Source organism: Lutra lutra, chromosome 9, assembly GCF_902655055.1.
Source record: "Lutra lutra chromosome 9, mLutLut1.2, whole genome shotgun sequence".
Lineage (NCBI taxonomy): Eukaryota > Metazoa > Chordata > Mammalia > Carnivora > Mustelidae > Lutra > Lutra lutra.
Window position 1 is genome coordinate 40,113,303 of NC_062286.1, and position 27,347 is coordinate 40,140,649.

At 45.2% G+C, this 27,347-nt stretch overlaps 1 protein-coding gene across 7 annotated transcripts in view; it reads left to right on the forward strand.

Moving 5' to 3' along the window:
• REEP1 (receptor accessory protein 1) overlaps positions 1 to 27,347 on the forward strand; it is a 106,087-nt gene that overhangs the window by 44,484 nt on the left and 34,256 nt on the right. For all 7 annotated transcript variants that reach the window (XR_007130073.1, XM_047745602.1, XM_047745601.1 and 4 more), the window contains exons 2-3: positions 5,449 to 5,521; positions 20,824 to 20,900. Coding sequence is in view for 6 of the 7 variants with exons in the window: in XM_047745602.1 (XP_047601558.1) it covers positions 5,449 to 5,521; positions 20,824 to 20,900 (150 nt within the window). In the remaining variant the exon portion in view is untranslated. The remainder of the gene's footprint in view (positions 1 to 5,448; positions 5,522 to 20,823; positions 20,901 to 27,347) is intronic.

A 27,347-nucleotide genomic window follows, 5' to 3' on the forward strand; every position in this document is an offset into this window, starting at 1 on the left:
GAAATTTTGCATTCTAGAAGCCCCTGAGTGGTGTGCCATTCCTTGAATTCAATCTGTTTTATCATTATACAAATAACTGTACAGTAGGCCTGTTATTTTTCTTATATTAAAAAAATTAATTTTAGAAAAAATGTTCCTAACATTGATTTTTAAATTTTTCAACACAGTTCAGGGGAACTCCCAGGTGGTGCAGTTGGTTGGACATGTAACTCGTGGTTTCGGCTCAGGTTGTGATCTCAGGGCCATGAGCTAGAGCCCCGTGTCGGGCCCCACGCTAAATGCGGAGTCTGCTAGGGATTCACTTTCCCTCTCCCTCTGCCCCTCCCACTTGTGCTTTATCTCACTCTCTCTCTAAAATAAATACATCTTTAAAAAAATTTTTTTCATCATATTTTGGGATTGGGAAATGTTACTCCAATACTAGGATGCCTGAGAAGCCTGTGAAAAACACTGTGTTTCATTGTTTGCAGAAGTCTTGGCCAAGGTTAGCAGCTACCTGTGTCATAGCTTGTACTTGAGCTGCAGGCCAGCACTTGCTGCCCTGCAGGCTCCAGGAGTGGTAAACACTCCTCCTTGGTGAATGTAACTGGCATTGTAGTTATGGTCTATTCATGTGAACAATATCTCTCTTCCCTTGGCCAGAGCTCCAAGAAGTTGATAAGTAGCTGCAGAGTTGCGTTTTCCCTGACATTGACCAATGGGATAGGTATGTGGTCTTTGCCATTTGGGATTGTCTCCTCCTATCTGAGCATCTGTTGTCTTGCCTGGGACACTGGGCATTTAAAAAAAACTCCTGGGAGTGGATTGTCCTTGATGACTGGGTGAAGAATCCATGGCCAAGGACTGGGAAATAGCACGCTAGACCAGGTTTTTCCACTCTGGCACTTTTGGCTTTGGGGGCTGGATTGTTCTTTGTTGGGCAGGTGGAGGGGTTCTGTGCAATGTGGGATGATTAGCAGCGTCGCTGGCTTCCATCCACCTCATGCCACTGGCACTCTCTCAGTGTGGGAACCAGCGTGTTTCCAGGCATCACCCAGATGTCTGGGGAAACAAAGTCACCCTGGCTGGGAACCCTTGCCTTAGAAGATGAGACTCTTGGTCCCTTGTAGATATGACAGCTGTGGAAGTGGTTGGGGAGGCAACCCCTGGATGAAGACCCCTAACTTAGAGCAAGAGGCTGAATGAAGGGCAGAGACAGGAGAAATGTGTCAGGCAGGTAAATGGAAGCAGTAAGGGGTGAGGGCTCTAGGCGAGTAGTAAATGACAGTGGTGAGAAGGGAGGGTGGGTGCAGGGCTCTGAGGCTGGGGGGTGCGGTGTGAGCTTCTGTCCAGTAATAACTGGGAGGAGTGTGTTAGCCAGAGCCTGGTCTCCTCTCCAGAGGGAGGCACTCAAGCCTTCCACCGTCCCTCTTCTGGGATCAGCCTTGAGCGCTTAAGTACTCTAGATCCTCTTAAGTATGTCAGTGCTTTCCTCCTGACCTTGTGGGGAGAGGTATGTGAATCTGTCAAGTGGGTTAAGCTCCTTGGAGAGCGATTGCAATTCTTTGATCTTTATTCACTCAATAGACGCTTAGCAGGTACCCACTTGGGGAGGGGCTGTGCCAGGCACTAGGGACCCCACCAGTCAGACCAGGACTGCATGGTCTGGCCAGGGAGACGACTCAGCCAGCACAGGCCACCCCAGAAGGAGAAAGGAGGAGGGCCCTATTGTCAGGCTGCCTCTCGTCAGGTCCACATCCCACCTGTGTTCCTGCCTCCTCCGTCTCCTTTGGCCTCGGTGTCCCAGTCTGTGAGATGGAGTAGTGAGAATTCTTACCCCAATTGGGCATGGAGGGACTGACGTGCGAGAACGTGTCCAGCCCGTACAGCAGTGCCTGGCATTAGTGAGCACTCAGTGATATTGCCATCATTATTGTTAACGATTTATTATTAAAACTCCTACATAAAGTCTGTAGTAGAGCGCCCAGAAAATTCTGAGGCACAAGTGACCAGAGATTCACGTGGCTTTTTTGAGCTGGGTCTTAAAGGATTAGAGGGACTTTATCAGGAAAAGCATTGTGGAGTTGTGGAAAGATCACGCACTAAGACGCGGGCAGGAAGTCACAGATTGTGAGCAAGGCAGCACGGCTTAGAGGGGACAGCTGCTGGCCGTGAGATCGGGAGGCTCAGGCAGGGGTGGGCCGTCAGGCTGGGAAGGAAGGTGCCTGGGGCCGCTGGAGAAGGGACTTGGTATGAACGGACCTAAGTGCCCAAACCCTTTGGCTTGGATGTGCTTCATTTGTTCTTTCTTTTCTCCAGAACGGATTAGGAAGAACTTGCCATTTGAATCCCACTCTCCTTTCCCTGAGCAGTAAAGTGCTAAGCTCACCAGGAGGCATTATTGAGCCTTTGGAGACTGAGAAGCAAATCCGTCTTGCTGTCCCCATGCTGTCATATATGGGGTGGGGTGGCACACAGGGGGACACGGGCGGCCACTTCACGTCAGGAGCCCGGCAGACGGAGCACGCCCTCTCTTGTCTAGGCGCCCTTGGGCCTTTCCAGTTATGTGACCGCTCTGATGGCGTTGGTGTTACTGTCTCCTCACCGGAGCTCGCAGAGGAACAGATCATCCAGCCAGACTGGGGTCATGATGGATTTCCCAATTCTCTCTTTTCGGCAGCTCACATGCTGCCTCAGGGCAGGGGCTGAGAACCACCCTGGCAGACGTGCTAATAACCGGGGCATCTGTGCCAAGGAGCAGCGTGTTTATTTCTCCGGAACCTGTGGCACCGTGCCCGAGGCTTTGCTGAATCAGCCTGGTGCCGTCTGGCGTCCCCTGGATGCTCAGACCTCAGTTCCAAGGTCACAGGTGTCCCCTGGAGGGCTCTGGCTTTTGCTTCACCACTCTGAAATGTCACACAGTGAATGTGGACTTCCTGAACACTTGCTAGGCCCCCCAGGGGCAGTTATGAATGAGAAAGATGCTATCCTTGGCTTTGGGAAGCATATATTCTTATAGGAGAGACAGACGCTGAATAAACCATGGCAAGTGGTGTGGATCAGGGCTAGGAAAGGGCGACGTCCAGAGTCACGACGCTGTGGAACAGCGAGAGGAAGCTAGTCTTGGTTGCCGGGTGTGACAAGGTCAGGAAAGGCCTCCTAGGAAAGTAAGACTCCCTGATATCCGAGAATGCTTGGGGCTGGGGCAGGGTGGAGTGGTTGGAGGGACCTCCCTCACTAAGCTGCCTCATGACTGAACCCAGCAGGCTCCTCCATGAAGTGTTTCCCCCTCCGCCCGCCCACTACCTTTGACACTGTTGCCTTCTCTCTTTCTTACATTCTTTTCCTCCCTCTCCCTTGTTTTCAGACTACTCTTTTGTCCCCTTTGCTGGCTTCTCTTGCTCCCCAGGCATAATTCTGGCCTTCCCAGAGGATGGCCTTGCTCTCCAAAGCAGTAGACAGTGGTGGTGAGAAGCCAGGCTTGGAGGAGGCCAAGCTGGCTGGGTCTTAGCCCCTGCTTTTCTCCTTATGGTCCCACAACCTTAGACAAGCAAGTGACTAAGGGCTCCACATGTTGGTATCCTGTCTATAAAAGGGGTTCCTTTACCAGGCCATTCTGAGAACTGCAGTGATACCTATACAGCACTTGGTGAAAGGGCCGTGTGAGTCAAGGTTACAAAACCCTTTCTCTTTCATCATCAGAAACTGACTCAGTTCCATTCACCTTCTGTTTTTCCCTGGAAACCTGATAAATATGGAAGGTCAAGGTGTCACCTGGCCACAGATCTTATGGGAAAGCCGACCCCTGCTTGGTACATTGAATCTGGCCAGGGTTCTCTATATGACCTTTAAATAACCATGTTATTTAATAACCTTTATTAAATTAAAAAATTAATTAAAATTAATTAATTAAAAATTAATTAATTAATTAATTAATTAATTAAAAAATTAAAAGACCTTATTATTTAAAGGTTATTTAATAACCTTTAAATAAAGCATGGGTTTGGGCTTCTGGAGTGTGGTGTCTCCTTGCAGGGACCTCCTTGCAGGGATCCTAGAAGCTCCATCTGTGGGGCTGTTACAAGAGTGTTGGCTCCTGTGGGGCCTGGGACCAAGGTGGTTCTGTTCCGAGACAGCTTACACCTGGGAGGTGACCTCATCTGTCATATGAAAGGATTAAATCCCTCCAGCTCTAACATTTTGTCAGTTCATTCACTTAAAAATATCCATTGAGGGGTGCCTGGGTGGCTCAGTCATTTAAGCCGCTGCCTTCAGCTCAGGTCTTCATCCCAGGGTCCTGGGATGGAGTCCCATATTGGGCTCCTTGTTCAGCGGGGAGCCTGTTTCTCTCTCTGCCTCTGCCTACTGCTCCCCCTGCTTGTGCTCTTTCTCTCTTCTGACAAATAAATAAATAAAGTCTTAAAAAATATATATATCCATTGAGAGCCTTCCATTGGATAGGCACTGAGAACACATTGTTGAACAAAGCAGATTCATTCTGTGCTCCGAAGGCACTGATAGTTCAACCGGTAGAGGCTGTCAATCAGAGAGCATCACAGCTAGTGGAACAACAGCATTTTGATAATGTGTACCTTGTGTCATAGGAGATTTGACCTAGTCGGAGAGGTCAGGGAAGTCTTCCATGAAGAAGGCATGATGGAGCTGGGATCTGAAGGATGAACAGGCATTAACCAGCAAAGAAAGGGAAAGGGACAATTCCAGAAAGTGAGAACAGCAGAGGCAAAGGCTTTGAGAGGGGATGGGGCCAGGTGGAGAGAATGAGGGCTGGGAGAACTATGGGGGCCGGCTGAGAGTCAAACCATTTAGTGATCTCATGCAGCCATGGGCATGGCCAGTGAGAGCTGGTACCTAGACAGTCATGAGCTGTCATTTTATTTCCTCCTCCTTCTTAACAGCAGAGAGAAGCCAGTCAACGCAGGTTTGGGATGTGTGTCTCGGGAAGACTGCATTCAGAATTTGAAAGCTGATTCTGGCTGCAGGATGCTGGAATCCAGTGTGAGGGGAGGGAAATTTTGAAGGAACTTTAAGTGGAAAGGTTTTTTTTTTTTTTGGAAAAGGAAGCCGACGGTGTGGGTGGGCTTTACAGAGCATCAGTGGGGATTAGCAGCAGGAGAGTTTGACCTTTAATTTCAGAGGCCACGGGCTGCTCAGCTTGGCTTTCCACCCCCACTCTCACCCCCATTTTTGGCTTCCATGACCCCGAATCACTCTTTTATGTTGCCAAATCACAGACTAAAGGAAGATGGGTGTGAAGTTGAAACGGGACAGAGGTTCCTAAGCACAGCCCAGCCACGAGAAGAAAACTTCAGGGCATTCATAAACCTAGATCAGGCCACAAATCAGCATCTCTGTTGCTTGGAGAACTGCTTCGGCATTGAAAACAGACATTTTCCATCAAATAGGATGAAAGAAAATCACATTTCTCTTTTTTCTCCCTTTTCCCTCCAGGCTTATATTTGGCACCCTTTACCCTGCATATTATTCCTACAAGGCTGTGAAATCGAAGGACATTAAAGAATATGTAAGTAGCACTTATTGGTGGGGTCCCGATGGTCTTGGAGAAGCTGGGTGTGAAGTAGTGGGAGGAGGAGGATGGCCTGTGGTGCAGGCACTGGTAGCAGGGCAAAGGAACCCTTCCTTTACCTTTCTTCTCATGAGACTTGCCTCATTTGGTCCAGGAGTCCTCCCCATGTCTAGACCCCTGCAGAACCAGAGAAATGGAAGGGAGGTATGGCAAAAGGAAATGGAATCAGGGATCACAGGCCACCCAGGCTGCCACATACCACTGTATGGCCTGAGACAAATGACTTTACCTCTTTGCGCCTCAGTTTCCTTGTCTAGAAAACACTGTGTAGACCACGGTTACTGGGAGATGGTCCACCACAGGGCCCTCCTGCCTCTGTGACTTTGGTGATGATTCCCATTCCAGTTCTGTGACCTGAGTACCCCGTGATTGAAACTCTGTTGCTTTATAAGCTTTTCAAGAACAAGAGCTGGTCATCGTCTTTCATCCGATTCCCCAGCACCCAGCGGAGGGCTGAGCATGTAGGAAGGGAATCTGGAGTACTTATAGTTGAAGGATTGTATTGTTGCTGGATGGTTCCTCTAAGCAGGAGAATCATCAGACACCTGCATGGGGTGGCTGATGAGGAAAGGATGTCCAGGTCATGTGGGACAGAAACCCAGGTCAGACTACAGAGGATGTGGATTAGGGCATCAGAAGTCTGAAGTCAAGTGCGGGCTCTGACATTTGATGGATGATATACTGGACAAGAAGCTTAACTTCTGGGCACCTGGGTGGCTCAGGTGCTTAAGCATCTGCCTTCTGCTCAGGTCATGATCCTGGAGTCCTGGTATCAAGTCCACATCAGGCTCTCTGCTCAGCGGGAAGCCTGCTTCTCCCTCTGACCCTCTCCCCTCTCATGGTCTCTCCCACTCACTCTCTCTCGCAAATAAATTAAAAAAAAAAAAAAAAAGAAAGAAAAGAAAATAGCTTAACTTCCAAGAGCCTTGGTTTCCTAATCAGAGGGGTGGATATCAGCAATCCTGGCCCCTAGTGTTGTGAGGGACAAAGGGTCTTTGCTTTCCCTCTTTTACTCAGAAGTCATTTTGGAAGTTTGCCACAGGTAAAGAAATAAAGTGTATCTGAAAGTCACTTTCTTTCTCAGATTTTCCAGGATGTCTTTATGATGAAAACCAGCCACCTCCAGGTCAACTGCAACAGAAACTCACCCCCTCATTCCCTCAGTTTCCCTGAACTGCTTGCCTGGGCTTGCATCTGCTAAGCAGGGCATCTAGACAGGGCTGGGTTCTCTGGAGACAAGGTCCCTGGTATATCTGAGGGAATCTCAGTGTGAACTATAAGTAGCTGTTGAGTTGCAAGCACACAACCTCCTGATTCTCTACTGGCTTGGCGCAGGGGTAAAGCAGGAGGCAGCCTCTCCCACAGTCTTTCTCTCGACCCCTTCCAGCCACGGGTGCAGGGAAGCTGTGCCACGTAAGGAGGCATAATTGGGGTCACCGTGGTTCAGGGTCTGATACTCCACTTTGCAGGGGCAGAAACTCAACTCTGTCAGTTGATCTAGGAGAAATCAGACCCTGGTAAATTGTTTTGGTCTGACCAAACTCACAAGAGCCTGGTTTAGGACTAAAATGGCAATTCATTAATTTAGACTGAAAAATATAACTGACAGGCAGAGCAGCTGTTTGTGTCTGGCTGGTGAGCATGAGTTTTTTCCAGTAGGGAAAGCTTGAGAGTTAAGATTAGAAGGTTTCTTGGTAAAAATGGAATTGAAAGAAAGGAGCTGAGTAGTATGAGAAGAGATCTGCCTCCTTTTCCTGTACTTGCTCACACGCACGCACACTCTCACTCTGTCACACATGCTCTCACGTGCTCTTGCACGCACCCTTACACACGCTCTCCAACACTTTCTCACACTCATGTGCTCTCACACACGTTTTCTCATTCACACAGCCATAACTCACTCACATGTGCTCTCACACACTCCACTCACATATTCTCTCACACATGTTCTCCTACTTACACACCCACACACACTTCTACACTCACATGCTCTCTCACTCATATACGCTCTCACTCTCTCACACTCTCACACACATCTCTCACTCCCACACACTCACACGCTCTCTCATTCAGACACACGTGCTCTCCCACTCCCACACTCTCTCACACATGTTCTCCTGCTTACATAACCCACACACTTCTCACACTCACGTTCTCTCATTCACCCTTACGTAGTCTCACACACACTATCTCTCACACATGTTCTCTCACTCTTACACTCACATGCTCTCTCACACACACACACTCTCACACTCACACATACTCTCACATGCACTCTTGCACACATTCACACTCACCATTACTACTGGCCTCTTTCCCTCGTTTTGACCATTTGTCCAAGAGAGAAACCGGGAATTGCCTTTAGCTTCTGTCTGGCCCTCACCACCCAACCCTATACACACCCCTGGTTCCTGACTGTGTCCTTCATCTCTATCCCCTTAATGGTCCTTCAAACCAGGTCTCTCCTCCTGTGCTGCCACTCTCTTAAATGTTGTTCTTATCAGGTTTTTCCTGGAATGTTTCAGTAGCCTCCCGTATTTGTTTTCTGTTACCCCTGTAACAAATTACCATGAACTTAGTGCCTTAAAACACACAAAGATATTATCTCCCAGTCTAGAGGTCAGAAGTCTAATGGGTCTCACTGGGCTAAAATCAGGCAGGGCCACATTCCTTCTAGAGACTCTAGGGGAGAATCCATTTCCTTATCTTTTGCAGTTCCTTGAGGCCATCTGCGTTCCTTGGCTCCTGCCCCTTCCTCCGTCTTCAGAGCCAGGGTAGCATCTCTGAGCTTGCTTCCACAGTTTCATTTCACTTAGATGACAGCCTCTTGGTGACAGCCAAGTTCACATCACAGGAAGGCTCTGGTTAGGAAGTTGCTGCGGAGGTCCCCACTAGGGACACTGGCTGCCAGCTGTCTGTGCCTTTGGAACATTCCCTGCAGATTCAAAATCCTAAATACAAGCATTTGACTTTTTTAAGCCTATATAACTGGCCTTGTCTCCCACAAAGATCCTTATGCTAGAAGACTGTCCCCAAATTAAATGGCATTGGACGTTGGTAGTAAAAACAAATAAATATAGATACAGATATAGATTATATCTGTTATATCTTTGGCTGCTCAGCACCCACATCCACTCCTTTGACCATATTTTGGCTTTAAAAAACTTTCCAACAAGAATTCTGTATGATTTATGTACTTGGTAAATCCAGTTTTTTTCAGCTGAATCCAGCACCAGTCCAGTATCTCTGGCAAAGACCTCTCCTCCTCTGGCTCTGATCTTAATATTCAGCACTCTAAAAATTAAATTGTCAAGTGAACCATCACTGACATACCCCTATAGTATATAGACATATGCTATATGAGGGCGAGAATGGGAATACATAAAAATAAAACTAGTTAAAATATTTAAATCTATACATGATACAGAAAGGAAGAAAATATGGATAGAAGTTCTAGTTCTTAGTCATGCAAGTAGTCTTGAGTTCATAGCTGGTATTCATGTCTTTTGTTAAAAGATGATTTTTTAAAAGGGTCAAATCATGACTCTTGTACAAAAATAAAGTTGACACATGTTGAAAGTTTTACTTAACTCATAAATTAATAAGGGAACCAATAAAGGTGTTTAAAAAAAAATTCAAAGGAGACTCCAAAGAGCAGATGTATCTAAGAAATCAGGAATGATTAAATGAATTTGTTAATAGATATTTAGCTGATTTTGGAGGAGGGTAGGGAGATCAATTGCACCTCCATTGGACAAAATTTATTTGCACCTCTAGACAGAATCATTTGCATTGAGTCAGTTTTCTGTAACTTAAAAAGTTGTAAAATAGTTCAAAGATATTGAAAAACAAGACACCTGTAGAAGCAAGATAATTCAGAAGGAGGCTCTGGACAGCATCTAGCATTCTACAGATCATCCATCTAAACTCTTTCACAGTTTTTCCTATTACTTCCCTCTTCTACCATCTAATTCATGTTCTTTTTGTCTTCAGTTAGAGCTTTAGTGAGTGGGATTCCTTACCCAGGGATCTGGCCTGAGTCTTCCTTTGTGGGGAGCCGGAGGCCTTAGCAAAGGTCTTGCCTGTATAAGGTTGTAGTGATGATCCATTGACTCTCACCTCTGAGCAAGGCGGTACTCACTCACACAAGGGATCCTACCCAGATCCCTCCAGAGGCTCCTTAATTCCCATCTACCCTTCTTCCTGCCACATTGTGTAGCAGCAACCCTGTTCCCCCCTGGTAATCAGGATCAGTTCCCATAGACATCTATTTCCTAGAGACATCATGGTCCTGAAATGGCCAGGTAGGAGTGTCGTTTCTGCTTCCACATCACTGGAATCATTTTGTATCCCTGGTGAAAGCACCCACCCTTCAGGTACTGTAAGAATTAAATAGCAGAACTCAGAGATTTAAAGGTAAAACACAAAAATGTTGTGAGTCTGTTAGACCAGTGATTCTCAAACTGCAATGTGCACATAGAATGACTAGAGGATTTTATTAAAATGCAGGTGCTGATCCATTAGGTCTGGGGTGAGTTCTGAGATGCTGCATCTCTAAGAAGCACCTAGGTGATTCCAGTGGTGCTGGTCCACGAACCACAATTGGAGTTGCACAAAGCTGGCAGTAGGCTTACCCATAAGCAACACCACTCTCAGTTCCTTGGTCCCTGAACCTTTAGATTCTGGCTAAGCTGCAGAAGCATGTGTTGCTTCCTGGTTCACGGAAGAAACTGCATCCTCCAGGTCAATGCCTCAACCCCAGAAAGCCGACTCTCTTTCGGAACTCTCCTATAGCTGTTGCAACACTTTAAAGTCCGCTGCCTGGGGCGCCAGGGTGGCTCAGTGGGTTAAAGCTTCTGCCTTCGGCTCAGGTCATGATCTCAGGGTCCTGGGATCGAGCCCCGCATTGGGCTCTCTGCTCAGCAGGGAGCCCGCTTCCCCCTCTCTCTCTGCCTGCCTCTCTGCCTACTTGTGATCTCTGTCTGTCAAAAAAAATAAATAAAATCTTTAAAAAAATAAAATAAATAAAGTCTGCTGCCTCAGAGCAGCGGGTGTGTGGGGGCACAGTAAGATCGTGACTCCCCAGCCCCTCAGCCTCTTGTCTTGGGTTTCTTTTCCTGTAAAAGAAGGTCCTTGGTTAGGAGTGTTGGGTGGCAGGCATCAAAATAAAAAGGACACTGAGCCCACAGCTTACTCTACATGCTGCCAGAAATATGGCAGCAGGAAAAGCAAGTCCACATGCAGAGTCAGTGAATCTTTCAGAAAAGACGCTGCTTCCCCTTCTGTGAGGGAAGGGGCCTGGTGTGATGAGCCTGCTCTAAGGAGTCTGGCTGGGGCCATAAGACATGGTATCATCATAGACATGCTTGTGCTACTGCCGGCGACTTGGGCTCTGAGCTGTGGCTGTGGCCAGGTCAGCCTTGGTGAGAGGGATTCCTGCTCCCTCTGTCCCTCCCACGTGGCTGCTGGCACGTGAGCACGTTGGACATGCACAGTCATCCTGAGGAAGGTGTCTAGCTGACATCCACAGGGCTGGTCACCTCATCTACTTGATTACCAAAGGCCTCCTGTGCCATGGGGACCTTGTGGTGAGCAGGAACGGCGCCACATGGGTCCACATTCCATGGGCCTATTCACGTCATTCCCAAACCCCTTCTTTTTTTTTTTTTTAAGATTTTATTTATTTATTTGACAGGCAGAGATCACAAGTAGGCAGAGAGTCAGGCAGAGAGAGAGAGAGGAGGAAGCAGGCTCCCTGCTGAGCAGAGAGCCCGATGCGGGGCCTGATCCCAGGACCCTGGGATCATGACTTGAGCCAAAGGCAGAGTCTTAACCCACTGAGCCACCCAGGCGCCCCTCCCAAACCCCTTCAACACCAGTCTTCAGTCTTGTTCCTTCCAAGGACCTTGCCATCTAGCCAGTACTTACCTGGGGTTTGAAATGTACCTGGGATTTGTTTTAATCGGGTATGGTAGGGCATGCCGACACAGAAATGACTACCGCGAAGGAAGAACATCTTACAGTTTTCCCAGAAGGAGGAGGTACAGCAGGCTGTGGAGGGCCATATGGGGGAACACCTGGGTCTGTTAGGAGTCAGAGGCAGTGACACTCTGCATTGTGGTGTCTGTAGGAAGGTCAAGGCTAGGCAGTGCAAGCAGGTTTAGGATTGACGAGTTTGAATAACTTTAGCGGGCTCTGGGGTGATTAGAGCTGGGGAATATTGGCTCAACCTGTGAGAGCCCCATGAAAGGGGGAGTTTAAGAGTATGGGCTCTGGACTGATCCGTTTGTCTATGAAAGGTGTGCTGCAGGGCATGTCTTTTGTTCTCTCAAGACTTGGTTAGTCCTAGGAGGGGCAGTCTCTCCCCAGCCAGTGAAGACACAGATGCCAGAGCGTCAAGAACACAGGAAGTAAGAAAATATAGTTACTATACCTGGTGACAGTGTAAAGGCATTACCTCAAGGCATAAGTGCGCTCTTCAAAGTTCTGCCTGCGGGGGACTGTCGCTTCTGCTGCTCTCTCTGGACTGCCCCTGACTGCGCAGCGGTCCGCACTGAGCTCACCCTGGCAGATGGTGCAGAGCCATCTGTAAACCAGGCTCATGTTTTTTCCTTCTCAGTCACAGGTATAGGTGATTCTCTGTGAGGCTGGAGCAGGACTCAGAGGCTAAAGAGAGCATGAAAGACTTAAGTGGTATTAGCGTGGCTGGCGTAGGAGAGGATCCAAAGGTGGGGGTAAGGCTAGGGAGGTAACTACACCTGCTGCCTCCCCAGCCCACGTGGAAGGTTTTTGCAGGCTGCCAGGAGCCCTGGGGGAAGAGTCTGACGAACCTCTGGGGTTCATGAAAAGCCTCCAGGCTCTGCCTCCCCTGTTCTTGCTGTGGTTTGGAGTCTCGGCTTCTCTCTATCTCCTCACTCCTGGATCCTGCCCCTGACCAACTGAGAGGGACTTCCCAGTCATGCGGTCAACTATCCGCTCTGACGTTGCTCCTGAATATTACTCCTCAAATCAGCCATAGCTTCCTCTCTCTATCCTGGGTGCTCACCTACCCAAGCTCCCCCTCATCTGACAGGAAGCATTACATAGAATCCCTCAAACTTGGCAAGTTCTATTTCAAACCTTGGGGGTAAAAAATGGGCATTATTTGGTTTCTGTATGGCATGATGGGGAAAACCATTTCCTGGTAATTTATTTATGGTTTCCATCTCTGAGTCACATATTCCCTTTACCCTCTTGGGGTCAGCAAACCATTCTCAAACCCTTCTCTCTGCATGACAGTATTTATTTATTTATTTATTTGACAGAGAGAGAGAGAGAGATCACAAGTAGGCAGAAGCAGGCTGAGAGGGAGAGAGGGGGAAGCAGGCTCCCCGCTGAGCAGAGAGCCCGATGCGGGGCTCGATCCCAGGACCCTGAGATCACGACCTGAGCTGAAGGCAGAGGCTTCACCCACTGAGCCACCCAGACACTCCTGCATGACTGTATTTAAAGTGGAGGGGTGCAAGATAGAAACTTCTTTAGGTGAACACTTCAAGTCTCCTCTTTACCACGGCTCCCTCATCTTTGTGCATAGTTTTGACCTCCTTTCTGAGAATTGTTCTTATCTTTTCAGTGACCTGTTAGACATTCTTCGTGGATGTTCTGAACCCTCAGGCTCCCCTCAGACTTATGGTGCTCAATCTCTTCTCCCTAACTTGCCTCTTTCTTTACCCTCTTGCTGGTGTGAGTGGTTCCATATCACACCGTGCCCTGACTTCAGTAAGCCCCTTTCCTCCTATGTATACACAGCCATCCATTCAGCAGACCCTTGTGGGGAACATCTGTTGCCCTGCAAGCTGTCTAATTTTGCCTTTCTTCTCAAAAAGCCACCTAAACGAGTATTTCCCGAAGTATATTCTTTTCTCAACATGTGAAAACCATCCTTTCTTTCCCATTTACAATGTCAACATTCTAATTGAGTCGTTCAGAACATATCCCTTGAGTACCTACTAGGTGCCAATAATTGTTTTAGGTACTAGAGATACGGTGATGTGTAAGAATAACTTGTCTCCACTCTCAGAGAGCTTACAGTCTAGTAGGGAAAGCATAGGAATAGACAGGTACTGTCAAAGCAGAGTAACAAGTGTTATGACAGGGAGCATGTATGAGACACTATAAGAGGAAGAAAGGAGAAGGTACTTACCCAAACTTCAGATACTTCTTGGAGGAAATGATATTGAGGTTGAGATCTGAGGGCTGATTCTTGGAGGCAAAAGAAGGTACATTGTTCAGAGAACTGAAAGAAGTTCCTTTTAACTTGAGTGAAAAATTCAAGAAAGTATTGGTGTGGGGGAAAGCTTTTATAGAGATCATTAGGGTTTCATTCATGCAAGGACTTGAAAGCCAATTTAAAGAATTTGGGCCTCATCTTAAAAACAATTAAGGAACTGTTGAAGACTTTGGAAAGAAGAATGATCAAATTTAGATTTAAGAAGATCGTTCTGAATGGAATATGGAGGACAGATTAGTAAGGGGTCAGAGGTCTAGAGACCAAGCTAAAGGCTGTAGTTCTATTTTATAGGAGATGTTGGTGGTCTGAAGTAAGTAAATGACAGAAAGGATGGAGAGAAGAAGATAGGTTCAACAGGGTGGAAGTGACAGAACTTGGTGATTGGTTGCTGATGAGGAATGCAGAGTTTTCCTGGGGAAAATGTCTTGTCTAGAGTTAAAAGAGAATGTCTAGGGATGCCTGGGCAGCTCAGTTGGTTAAGTGACTGCCTTCAGCTCGGGTCATGATCCTGGATTCCTGGGATCAAGTCCCGCATCAGGCTTCCTGCTCGGCAGGGAGTCTGCTTCTCCCTCTGACCCTCTCCCCTCTCATTTTCTGTCACTCTTTCTCTCTCAAGTAAATAAATAAAATCTTAAAAGAGAGAGAGAGAGAAAGAGAGAGAGAGAGAGAGAGAATGTCTAGAACAAAGCCTTGTGGAGGAATTGATTAACTTCAGAAGTAGCCAGAAAATCAAGAGGGAAACCAGCACAGTTGTGGTGTTGGGGGAGCTTTTCAGGAAGTGATAGTTTCATGTCCATCTGAAAGTCAAACAAATAAAAAAATTTTTTTTAATGAAAAAGTGTCCATCATTCTCCCTTGACCTGATCATCACAGGGCTTCACCTCCTGACCCATGAGATCATGACCTGAACTAAAACCAGGAGTTGGTTGCTTAACCTACTGAGCCACTCAGGCTCTTCATCATTATCCTTTGTTTTTAATTGAAGATATTAGAGCATGGTTTGAATACTAAAAAGAAAAAGACAGTAGAATAGGAATTCAGGCTTCTGGCAGTGTATCTGGAAACCAGTTTGGAATTCCTGGGTCATGGGCCCCAGCATCCCATGAAAGTTAGAGTTGGAAAGACCTTCTTTGCCCCCTGCCAAGGAGCCCGTTCTGCTGCAGGTAATCTTGGCAGCACATGGTCTCTCAGACAGCAGTTACTTTTGACATATTAAAACAAGGTGGCTCCCAAGAGACAGTCTTGTTTTTCTGAATGAAGAAGACCTCTGAGTAAATCTGTTGAGACCCATGTTTCAGAGTTACAAAGACAATGGGCATTCACCAGAACTGCTTTTTCTTTTGAAAGATATTTTTGCTGGGAATGGAAATCCAGGTTGACATGTTTTTTTCTTTTGACACTTTAGGTATGTTATTCTGTTTTCTTCTGGTATTCGTCATTTCTGATGAAAAGTCATCTATTGTCATTCCCTATATGCAATATGTTTTTTCCTCCCTCTCTTTCAAGATTTTCTTTCTTTTTCAGCAATTTTACTGTGATATGCCTTGGTGCAGTTTTCTTGTATTTATCTTCTTTGGGATTTGCTGGACTCTCTGGTCCTGTGGATTTGCTATTTTTGATCAGTTCTGGAAATTTTCAGTCATTATTTGTTCAAAAATTTTTTCTGTCCCATTTTGTTTTTACTCTCCTGTGAAATTCCTATTCCATATATATTAGATTGCTCGATACTATTCCATGGGTATTGAGCCTCTCCACTTTTTTCAATCTAGATTTCTGTTTTATTGACTTTATTGTCTTAAATTTCATAGATTTTAAAAATTTTTTTGCATCCAATCTGCTCTTAATTCCATTCAATAACTTTAAAAAAATAAAATATTCTGTTTTTCGATTTTAGGATACAATTTTAAAAAGTTTCCTTCTTGGGTGCCTAGATGGCTCAGTTGGTTAAGTGTCTGCCTTTGGCTCAGGTCATGATCCCAGGGTCCTGGATCGGGCTTCCTGCTCAGCAGGGAGTCTGCTTCTCCCTCTACCCCCCCAACCCCGCTCATGATCCCTCTCTCTCTCTCCCAAATAAATTTTAAAAATCTTTTTTTTTTTAAATCAGTGAGAGAGAGCATGAGAGAGGAGAAGGTCAGAGGGAGAAGCAGACTCCCCAAGGAGCTGGGAGCCCGATGCGGGACTCGATCCCGGAAGTCTGGGATTACTACCTGAGCTGAAGGCAGCCGCTCAACCAACTGAGCCACCCAGGCGCCCAAATTTTAAAAATCTTTTTAAAAAGCTTCCTTTCTCTTGAAATCTCCATCTCTTCACTCTATATGTCTATCTTTTCCTGTAGATTCTTTAACGTATTTGTACCTTCTCAAGAAAAATAATATTGAATCTGCACCTGTGTTCTTAGGATAAGTGTCTTGTTAAGTGGTGACAAAAGAAAATTTAGCTTTTATAACAAAAGCTTTGTTATTAAGTTGTTTTATATCTGTATATCTTTTTTTTGGTGAGGTGTCTGTTCAGATCTTTTGCCCAGTTTTTAATTGGGTTGTTTGTTTTTATTACAGAGTTTAAGAGATCTTTGTATATTTCAGATATTATTTAATTATCAGATATATGTATTGAAAATAGTTTCTTCTGTTCTGTGGCTTGACTTTTCATTTTCTTACCGGTGTCTTGCAGAGCAGAAGTTTTCACTTTTAATGAAATCCAATTTATCAATTTTTTTCTTACATGGGTCATGCTGTTGCTGTTGTATTAAAAAACTTATTCCCAAGCCCAAAGTCACTTAGATTTTCTTCTATGTTATCTTCTAGAAGTTTTATAGTTTTGTATCTTCTTTTAGGCCTATGATCCATTTTGAGTTAATTTTTATGAAGGATGTAAGACCAGTGTTTAGAGTCATTCATTTACTCATTTTCTTACTTATTTACTGATTTATTTATTTCATGTGATGTCCAGTTATTCTAGCACCATTTGTTGAAAAAACTATTCTTTCTCCATTGAATTGCCTGTCCTCCTTTGTCAAAGATCAGTTGACTATAATTATGGCATCTATATCTGGGCTCTCTATTCTATTTGTCTTTTTTTTTTCAAGATTTATTTATTTATGAGAGAGCGAGAGAGAGAAAGTGGAGGAAGGGGCAACGGGAGAGGGAGAGAGAGACTCTCAAGCAGACTTCCCACTGAGTACAGGGCCTGATGTGGGGCTTAATTGCACAACCTGAGATCATGACCTGAGGCAAAATCAAGAGCCAGACACTTAACTGATTGAGCCATCCTGGAACCCCCCTCTATTTGTCTATTCTAAGATCTATGTATGTATTCCTTCAGCAATAACACTGTCTTGATTATTGTAGCTTTATATTAAGTCTTAAAGGGAGATAGCGTCAAGCCTACAACTTTATTTTTGTTCAGTATTATACTGGCTATTCTTGGTCTTTCACCCTTCCACATAAACTTTAGAGTCAGTTTGTTGGGATCCACAAAAGAATATTCTGGCATTTGATGTGGATTGCATTGAGTCTATAGATTAATTTTGGAAGAAAGAAATGATGTGTTGACCATATTGAGTCTTTCTATCCAAGAACATGGAATATCTCTCCATTTGTTTAGATCTTCTTTGATTTCCTTCATCAAAGTTTATAGTTTTCCTCACATAGAACTTTTACATATTTTGTTAGATATATTCCTCAGTAATTTATTTTTTTGCTGCTAATGTAAATGGTATTTTAATCTCAAGTTCCATATGTCCAGATATGTAGGAAATCAGTTGACTTTTTTAAGACTTTATGTTTAAGTAATCTGTACACCCAATGTGGGGCTCAAACTCACAACCCTGAGGTCAAGAGTCAGAGGCTCTACTGACTGAGCCAGACCGGTGCCCCTGGCTTTTATATATTAACCTAATATTCTGCAATCTTGTTACAATGTTATGTTACATTCTTGTAAGGAATGTTGAGTTTTGTTCCAGTAGGTAGTTAAATTCTGTAGATCATCTTGACCTTGTGGCAGTTAAATTTTATGTTTACTGGGGCAGGAGTATTTCAGTTTTGTCCTTAGTCTTAGAGCTGATCTCTTAGTCCTGGGATGTAATTTTTATTACTAAGGTATGCTCTTTTAGATGTTTCAGTGAAAATTCCCAGATGTTTACCAAGCTCCTCCACTTGGTAAAACTCAAACTCTAAACTCTGTTTCTACTACAGTGAGAAGATACTAGTCTTCTCAATTTTTTCCAGCTTTCCAACTTTTTTTTTCTCTCGGCCACCTTGGAGTATTGCCTGATTCTGTGCAACTCAGGGGCCAGGCAAATACTTAAGGGGAATTTACATGTGGATTTTGGGGCCTTCCCCTTTATAGCTTCCTTCTCTGGGATTTTTCCCTCTTAATTTCTAGCTTCTCTAGCAATCTCAAACTTCATTCTCCAGTTCTGCAGGCAAAACGACTACGTGTTTCTTTTTGAGTTCTGTCTGTCCCTGATTTGCAGGCTGGGGATTGTTCCCAGGCACATCAATGTGGATCTATCCTGCTGTGGTTTTCTTCCAGTTTCTACCAACTTTTAAAAAAAAATTAGTTTTATTTTTTCAGTGTTCCAAGATTCATTGTTTATACACCACAACTAGTGCTCCATGCAATACGTGCCCTCCATAATACCTACTACCAGGCTCACCCAACCCCCTACCCCCTCCCCTCAGTTTGTTTCTCAGAGTCCACAATCTCTCATGGTTTGTTTCCCCCTCCAATTTCCCCCAACTCCCTTCTCCTCTCCATCTCCCAATGTCTTCTGTGTTATTCCTTATGCTCCACAAGTAAGTGAAACCATATGATAATTGACTCTCTCTATTTGACTTACTTCACTCAGCATAATCTCCTCCAGTCCGGTCCATGTTGATACAAATGTTGGGTATTCATGCTTTCTGATTGAGGTATAATATTCCATTGTATATATGGACCATATCTTCTTTATCCATTTGTCTGTTGAAGGGCATCTTGGTTCTTTCCATAGTTTGGCTACTATGGCCATTGCTGCTATGAACATTGGGGTACAGATGACCCTTCCTTTCACTACATCTGTATCTTTGGGGTAAATACCCAGTAGTGCAATTGCAGGATCATAGGGTAGCTCTATTTTTAATTTCTTGAGGAATCTCCATACTGTTTTCCAAAGTGGCTGCACCAAATTGCATTCCCACCAACAGTGTGAGAGGGTTTCCCCTTTCTCCACATCCTTTCCAATACTTGTTGTTTACCATCTTGTTGATTTTGGCCCTTCTACTTGGTGTAAGGTGGTATCTCAATGTGGTTTTGATTTGAATCTCCCCAATGGCTAATGATGATGAACATTTTTTCATGTGCCTGTTAGCCATGTGTATGTCTTCTTTGGAGAAGTGTCTGTTTTGTCTTCTGCCCATTTTTTGATGTGACTATCTGTTTTTTGAGTGTTGAGTTTGAGGAGTTCTTTATAGATACTGGATATCAGCCCTTTGTCTGTAGTATCATTTGTGAATATCTTCTCCCACTCCGTGGGTTGTCTCTTTGTTTTGTTGACTGTTTCCTTTCCTGTGCAGAGCTTTTGATCTTGATGAAGTCCCAAAAGTTCATTTTTACTTTTGTTTCCTTTGCCTTTGGAGACATGTCTTGAAAGCAGTTGCTGTGGCCAATGTTGAAGAGGTTACTGCATATGTTCTCCTCTAGGATTTTGATAGATTCCTGCCTCATGTTGAGGTCTTTTATCCATTTTGAGTTTATCTTTGTATATAGTGTAAGAGAATGGTCAAGTTTCATTCTTCTATACATAGCTGTCCAATTTTCCCAGTGTCTTTTATTGAAGAGACTTTTCTTCACTGTATATTTTTTCCTGCTTTGTTGAAGATTAGTTGACCATAGAGCGGCATTTTTCAAAGTGCTGGAACAAACGATCCTAAAATTTGTATGGAATCAGAAGAGACCCCGAATTGCTAAGGAAATGTTGAATAAGAAAAACAAAACTGGGGGCATCATATCGTCTGATTTCAAGCCTTATTACAAAGCTGTGATCACCAAGATAGCATGGTACTGGCACAAAAACAGACACATAGACCAGTGGAACAGAGTAGAGAGCCCAGATATGGACCCGCAGCTCTACCAACTTTTGATAGCTTTCTAGTGGCTTCAAGGAGTTGTTTTTAAATATTTTGTTCAGAGTTTGTTATCATTGTTAGCAGGAGGGTTAGTCAAATGCCTTATTCCACCATCACCAGACACTACATGGAGCAGGCTAAGGAATTTGGACTTTATTCTGCAGGCTGGAAGATTTTAAATCAGGGAGTAGTCTGGTAAATTCTTGATTTGGGAAGATTAGCATAGGGGTGGTTTATAGGATGAGTTGGTGTGGAAGAAGCCAGGAAACGAAGCAGGTGGAAGACTTGCAGTGGTTTGGAAGACAGGGGTCCAAGGGCTCTACTGGAGGAGAGAGGCAGTTGAAATGCATAAGGTTGGTCACATGGTAGGGATTTAAAAAAAAAAAAAAAGGATCTAGTTTCTGTGAGGGGATGTGAGACTTTTCCATAGGAAAGCATTCCTAAGTGACCACATTCCAGAAAGTCTGGCCTGATTAAAGGTCATTCCAAAGTATATCTCTGTTAAGACTTGGAGAGTCTACTAATGTGATGTTAGTCTTGGTAAAATGACCTAACTGAATCCTGAGTCCCTCCTGGTCTGCTGGTCTCCCTGGCTCATGTGAAGCCTAGATTGTCACCAGGATCTACTTTGACCTTGAGTCTGGGTTATTTGTGGAAGTAGCTTGTTTGCCTCCAGCCCCAAAGTCTGGAGTGCAACTGGAAACCAAGCTGTGGAAGGACAGGGAGAATGGGTTACAAATGCAGGATATACTGCCTGGGCATGCCTCAGCATCCACTGTCTGAGCCTCTTGTCCTTGATGTTGGGCAGCCAGCCATTTATCCTTGACCTTATCTACTAGCTTTTTTGTTTTTTCTTTCAACAGGTCAAATGGATGATGTACTGGATTATATTTGCACTTTTTACCACAGCAGAGACATTCACCGACATCTTCCTTTGTTGGTAAGTACTCCAGGACATGGGACTTTTCAAGGGAAGATGTTGCCCAGTATCAGTGGAGAGGTAGGAAATTTCTAGAAGCAGTCTCAGTCTTACTGGGATAGTTTTAATAAATTAAATCTATATAGTTGCTCTTCAAGTAAATATTTGTTCAATGACCTTATAAGAGCAGGTATTGTTCTTATAATATAATGATATAATGGTGGACAAAATAAATAAAGTTCCCCAACTAATGTAGTTGGTAAAGAAACATTTATATATCAAAACAAAACAAAACAAAACAAAACAAAACAAAACAAAACACCAAAGGGAAGAAACGGTACACACAAGTTTCCCTTTGACTAATAAAACTAGGTTTCTCTCAAGCACCATTCACATTCACTCTCACTATAACTACTGTTCACCATTGTATATACTTTTAACATATTTATGTATGTACATATATACACATATATACTTTTTTCTTTCTTTTTTTTAAAGATTTTATTTATTTATTTGACACAGAGAGATCACAAGTAGGCAGAGAGGCAGGCAGAGAGAGAGAGAGTGGAGGAAGCAGGCTCCCCACTGAGCAGAGAGCCCAATGCGGGGCTCAATCCCAGGACCCTGGAATCATGACCTAAGCCGAAGGCAGAGGTTTTAACCCACTGAGCCACCCAGGCACCCTAGATCTCCCTATTTTTTACATGGCTGCATGGAATTTCATGGTATAGACAGACCATAATTTAATCAATCCCCTTTTGATGGAAAATTTTTTTCCTTATAACAATGCCACTGTTATAGCAATGGAGCAAGTAAAAATTATAAGCTAGGTCCATGCATTGATATATTGCATTTTTTAAAAAAGATTTTGCTTATTTATTTGACAGACAGAGATCACAAGTAGTCAGAGAGGCAGGCAGAGAGAGAGAGGAGGAAGCAGGCCCCTTCCTAAGCAGAGAGCCTGATGCGGGGCTCGATCCCAGGACCCTGGGATCATGACCTGAGCCGAAGGCATAGGCTTTAACCCACTGAGCCACCCAGGCACCCCGATATATTGCATCTTCGAAGGTGAAAGAGGCTGTAGATAATGTGTAGCATCTTATTGCTCCTTAATGAGCCTAACTTTCTCTGTACCACATGTGAATGTATACTAAATGTATAGTCCTAAAAGTAGTTCAGAAATACCCATTCGTTAACCAAATTTATTTCTACAACTTGGAATCATGGGGTTGGTTTTTTATTAGGCTGTGTTGTATGAATGTTTCACCATGATCAATTGTCATCAGAAAGAATAATAAAAATATTTCCATTTTGGAGAAACTCCTTACCCAAAGAACTTCAGTATGAACTTACCCTCTGGGATGTCATAGGCCAAGAATGAGACCCGAATACCACTTCTGTGAATCTTGTTTTGGATCAATGGTCTTAAAGACCTTAGTGTGTAGTCTTCGCCCGAAAGGAGGCTGGCTTTCATCCCCACTGGGAGACATAGGTGTCTCAGCCATTGTGTAGAGAAGAAATGTGGATTACCTAATGTATAATGTTGGTGCCATGTGCCCCAATAAACCACAGACTCAGGATGGGCTAAGTCTCCAGGAGTGGAGAAGGAGCTCTGCTGAGCATCCTTTGTCTTCCCCAGGCTGCAGGGTCTGGTACCAGGAGTAAGGCCCCATATTGGGTAAAGCCATGTTGGGGGGGTGGTTCCTGTACCCCATGGGGAGATGAGAGAAACAGGCCAGGCCCAGTGAGGACTGTGTCATCAGTTAAACATCATGGCCACCACCTCATGTCCTCCGGCCTTCCCTCTGAACAGTGTCCTGTGTGTGGTGCTGGGTGGCCTTCTGCTGTCCTTCTGTCCCTCCTCACAAATATCATGGGGGACTAGTGTTAGTCTTAGGAGCTTTTTCCAGGGGTATTGGTATTTCTGTCTCACTGCTCTTGGCCAAGTAGAAATCTGGTCTAGTGATGAGTGTAGTGTCCCTGGTAATTAGAGTATATTTTTACTCATGGCCCTGGGACTTCAGAGTTTCATATTTAATAAATGCTTATCAGCCATCTCTGGATTGATTTTTGATTTGGGGGGAGTGTATGAGCTTTCTGTTGCTGCTGTAACAAATTGTCACAGGTTTAGGAGCTTTAAAACCACAGAAATTAAGTATTTCAGTTTCTGTGAGTCAGAAGTCCAGGTAGAATCCACTGAGTCCTCTGCTCAGGGACCCATGAAGCCAAAGTCAGGGTGTGGGCCAGCCTGAGCTCTTCTCTGGAGACTCTAGGGGAGATGCCACTTCAGGCTTATTTGGAGAGTAGGCAGAATTCAGTTTCTTGTGGCTATAATACTGAGGTCCCCATTTCCTTGACAAGTGCCTCCCACTTCAGCTTCAAGCCCGCATTGCCTGTCAGAGCCTTCTCAAGCTTCAAATCTCTGCCTTCTGCTGCTGGCCAGAGAAAGAGCTCAACTTCTGCTTTTAAGGGATCATGTTATTAGATTAGACCTACCCGCAATAATCCAATATACTTTTCCTATTTTAAAGCCAGCTGGCTGATAATCTCAATTACGTCTTCAGGTTCCCTTTTGCCATGGGAAGGGAACATATGGATGAGAAGGTCATGGGACCAAAATTCTTCCAACCACCGGAAGGCCTCTGATACCTGGGGTTTGGGTGCCTGTGTGTGGGTGCAGGTAGACTCCCCCTCTTCCTGATCTGTGTGGAGGCCTCAGCTGGCCCAGCGTAGCAAGAGCTGTCCAGCGGTTTATGTGTGGGATGTGAGGGTCTTGTCCATCTTCTGCAAGAAAGAGGTTGGGAACCTTCACTGCCTGCTTTAGCCCATAGTCTGGTCCTGTCCTCAGCCTGCTTTCTCCTTCTCTGCAAACCCGAAGGCGTTATAGGTCACAGCTGTCTTTGGGCAGAGTCTTCCCACTCCCTCCTGCCTCTTGCTCAGGGAATGGCACAGAACAGGCTGATCAGACAGACAGAGCCCTATTTCCCCCCTTCCAGGGACATGGACACCAGCTTGGCAGCTCTGCACTCTCTGTAATGAGAGAGAGAGAGAGAGAGAGAGAACGAGATTGAGAGAGTGAAGCTTCTGTTCTTCCTGGAGGTACCTTCTGGCTTCCTGGGAAGCATCTTTAACACTGGTTCACTTCCAGGATTGGAGATGGCCCCTTCCCTTTATCTTCCTCCCTTCCTCCCTCCTCGCTCATCCCCACTGCCCTCTTTCTACCACTCCCCTAGGGCAGTTTTCTCTTCATAGTTAACTTTTAAACTTTCTATTGATGTAAACAGCAGTCATATATGGTCACAGGAGACAGAGGATGGTGACTTCTCTCACAACATCCGTAGGTGATTTCATCTAGTTTTTTAACATTTACAAAACACTGTATCACATGGCAAAATGAAATTGAAACCGTACACTAAAAAGTGAGGCTTTCCTCCCCCAGGCCTTCATTCTCTCTCCCCAGGGATGTGACTGTTAAAAGTTACCTGTGTGTTCTTCCAGAAGTTTTCTGTGCACATTAATTGCATGTGTTTTGGCAATTTCATCACGTGTCCAAGCCTCTGAGGAAACAGTTACCCCTCAGGAATGTGAAGGTATACCATCGGAAGGGTGGGAGCCTTCACCTCCCCCATGCACTCCAGGGCTGTGCACCTGTATCTGGAGAGGCAAATATATCCTAGCAGTCAGGACAGTTCAAGGACTTATCATCAAGGAACAAGCATGGTCCTTCTCCGCCTCTTGGGTGAGGCTGGGATGGTGGTAGGTCAGGTGAAGGTGACTTCTCCTTCACCTTCAGCTGGTTGGTGGTAATTGCATTGGTAGAGCCAAGCGAACCCTAGGCCTCTGGGTAACAGGGTCTGAGTGGCTCAACTGGGAGACCCTTATGATACCTCACAAGGGCCCAGTTCTGGGGTGATGATTCCAGGGATAGCTCGAGATCATCCCCCAAAGTATACTATTAGGGGTGTGTGTATATGTGTGTGTGTGTTCTTGATGGGGGAAGTGTGGTGTGGGAAAGGGATTATCGAATATTACCATGTGTGTTTGGGGTTGCTAAATGAGTCACGTATACCCACGTGATTGTCTATCTTAGGTGTCTGAAGTCTACTACTGATAATGCTTTTGCTTTTGGAAAAGGGACTAAAAGTCTGGGATGCGAAGAAGACTCTTTGTTGTATACTCTTTTGGATATTTGAATTTTTAAAAACTATATGCATGTATTACCTGTTACAAAAACATCTTTCACATAGCCAACAAAAGCAGTGCCGTGTGATAGATCCCTTGGGACTGTGTATCTTGTACTGATGCCTGAGCTTGCTAGATTCATTTGCCTTCCCCTTGGGGCTGGTAAATAGTTGTTTTCAAGACAAAATTTCCTTCATTAATAATCAGTGGAGGGCTCCAGTGTGGCAAAATCATGCCTCTGTTCCTTCAGCCTCTGGTCTGATCGCTGTGAAACATTCAGCAGTCTTGACATGACCGTGTCCTGGAGTTGCAGAGGGAATATTCGGCAAGAGCCTGCCAGAGGCCAAAGGCAGCGGACCAGGGACCTCGATGAGGAAAGCAGGGTGGCTGGAGCTGCTGATTTGGGAGCCTGTGTGAGAGTTGATGGCTCTGAACTGACTTGCCAGAAATCACTATTTTCAGCTGCGTTATGGGGGGGCAAGAGCGTGAGTGGGAGGAATTTACTTCTCTGATTCTTCAGACTAATGCAGGTGTCCTTTTCCCTCAGAGGATCATGTTCTAAGGGTACCCGGGATTTGTTTTAATCCGGTATGGTAAGATGCACAGACTCAGGAATGACTGTCATGAAGGGAGCGGATCGTTAAACTCACAGGTCCCTAGAAACAGGAGGCACAGCACGCATGAGGTCAGTCAAGAAGCAGAGGTAGGAAGTGTGGGCAAGAATCTTTATGGTGGTTTCCATGGAAGGAACAGGCAAGGCAGAGTAAACATGTTTAGGACCAACTAGTCTGAATAATTTCTATGGGCTCTGGGGTATTGGGGCTGTCCCTTGTTGGCTGGTACCTGGACCTGGAGTGATTAGAGCAGCTGGAGAGTGGGCCAGAGTGTGAGAGCTCCTAAAGGAGGTGGTTGGGATATGGGTTCTGGATTGGTTGGTTTACATTTGAAAGGCTTGTTTGTGGGCGAGTTGTTTCCTATCTTTCAGAATTGGCTAACCCAGGGAGGGACAGTCTCTTCAGAGTCAGGAAGGCCCCAAGATGCCAAAGCAGTAGAATAAAGAAAATAAAAAGACATGGTATTAGTACACAGCAGAACAGCCAAGTATTGTTGCACAGGTTGTACATAGCACAAGATATCTGGCCAAGGTGGCAGGTGGGGCTGAAATTCAAATGAAGCCCTGTTCACTAGTCATGCTCGCAGGACTGCCTCCAGTTGAAGGGGCTGGCATACAAAGGCACCACATGGGCTGGCAGAGGCCCGTTTTGACACTTGTCTCTAGTTGCTGTTCTGTGTCTTTTGCAGTTCTTTGATCAGTCTCTGTTTTTCTGCCTGGACCATCAGTTCCAAAGATACAAGACACTCTTATCTGTTTCCCACTAGACTGAAAGCCCCAAGAGAGCAGGGATCAGTCTTTTTTATTCACCATTGTGTCCTCAGTGCTCAGCACAAGCTAACACGTGTTGGAGCGTATAAGTGTTCATGTGATGAATGAATGAATAGTACTCAGGACTTCTGACTCCAGGATTGTAGGTTATCTGCGCTCTGAACTCTTCTCTTGGCATGAATCTGTTCACCTGCCGTAGGATATATTAGGGTGAGTAGCATCCTTTTTGCTGGCAAGAGTTTGGCTCCTATCCCTGCCTCTTTTGAGACCAAAAAGACAGCCAAGAAGGGGAAGCTTTGATTCTGTCTGGAGATTCTTGGTTAGCTCCTCGCTGTTCTAAATCCTCCAGGGGTTTGTGCCTTCTTGGCCACCAGTGAAGAGTCAGTGGCTGGGTGTAGGGCTAAGAGGGCCATGGCCATTTGACCCCGCAGGCTGTGGCTGGAGCCCCGGCTCCCTCCGCAACAAGTGGAACCCTGCAGGAAGCCCCAGCAGTTGCCAAGCATGGCCGCAGAATGGTTGCTGGAGAGAACCTGGGTCCCTGGCTTGCTTTGACAAAAAGAGAAAACAAGAACCTGCTTTGAAAAGATGCCTTGTGTGAGGGGAGGAGGATCATGGGGGAGGGGCAGCAGGTGCTGGCTGGCTCAGTTGGTGGAACGTGCAAGTCTTGATCTCAGGATTGTGAGTTTGAGCCCCATGTTGGGTGTAAAGATTACTTAAAAAAATAAAATCTTAGGGCACCTGGTGGCTCATTCGGTTAAGTGTCTGCCTTTGGCTCTGGTCATGATCCTGGAGTCCCAAGATCGAGTTCCGCATTGGGCTCCCTGCTCAGTGGGGAGTCTGTTTCTCCCTTTAACCCTCCCCCGTCTTGTGTTCTCTCTCTCTCTTTCATTTTCTCTCTCTCA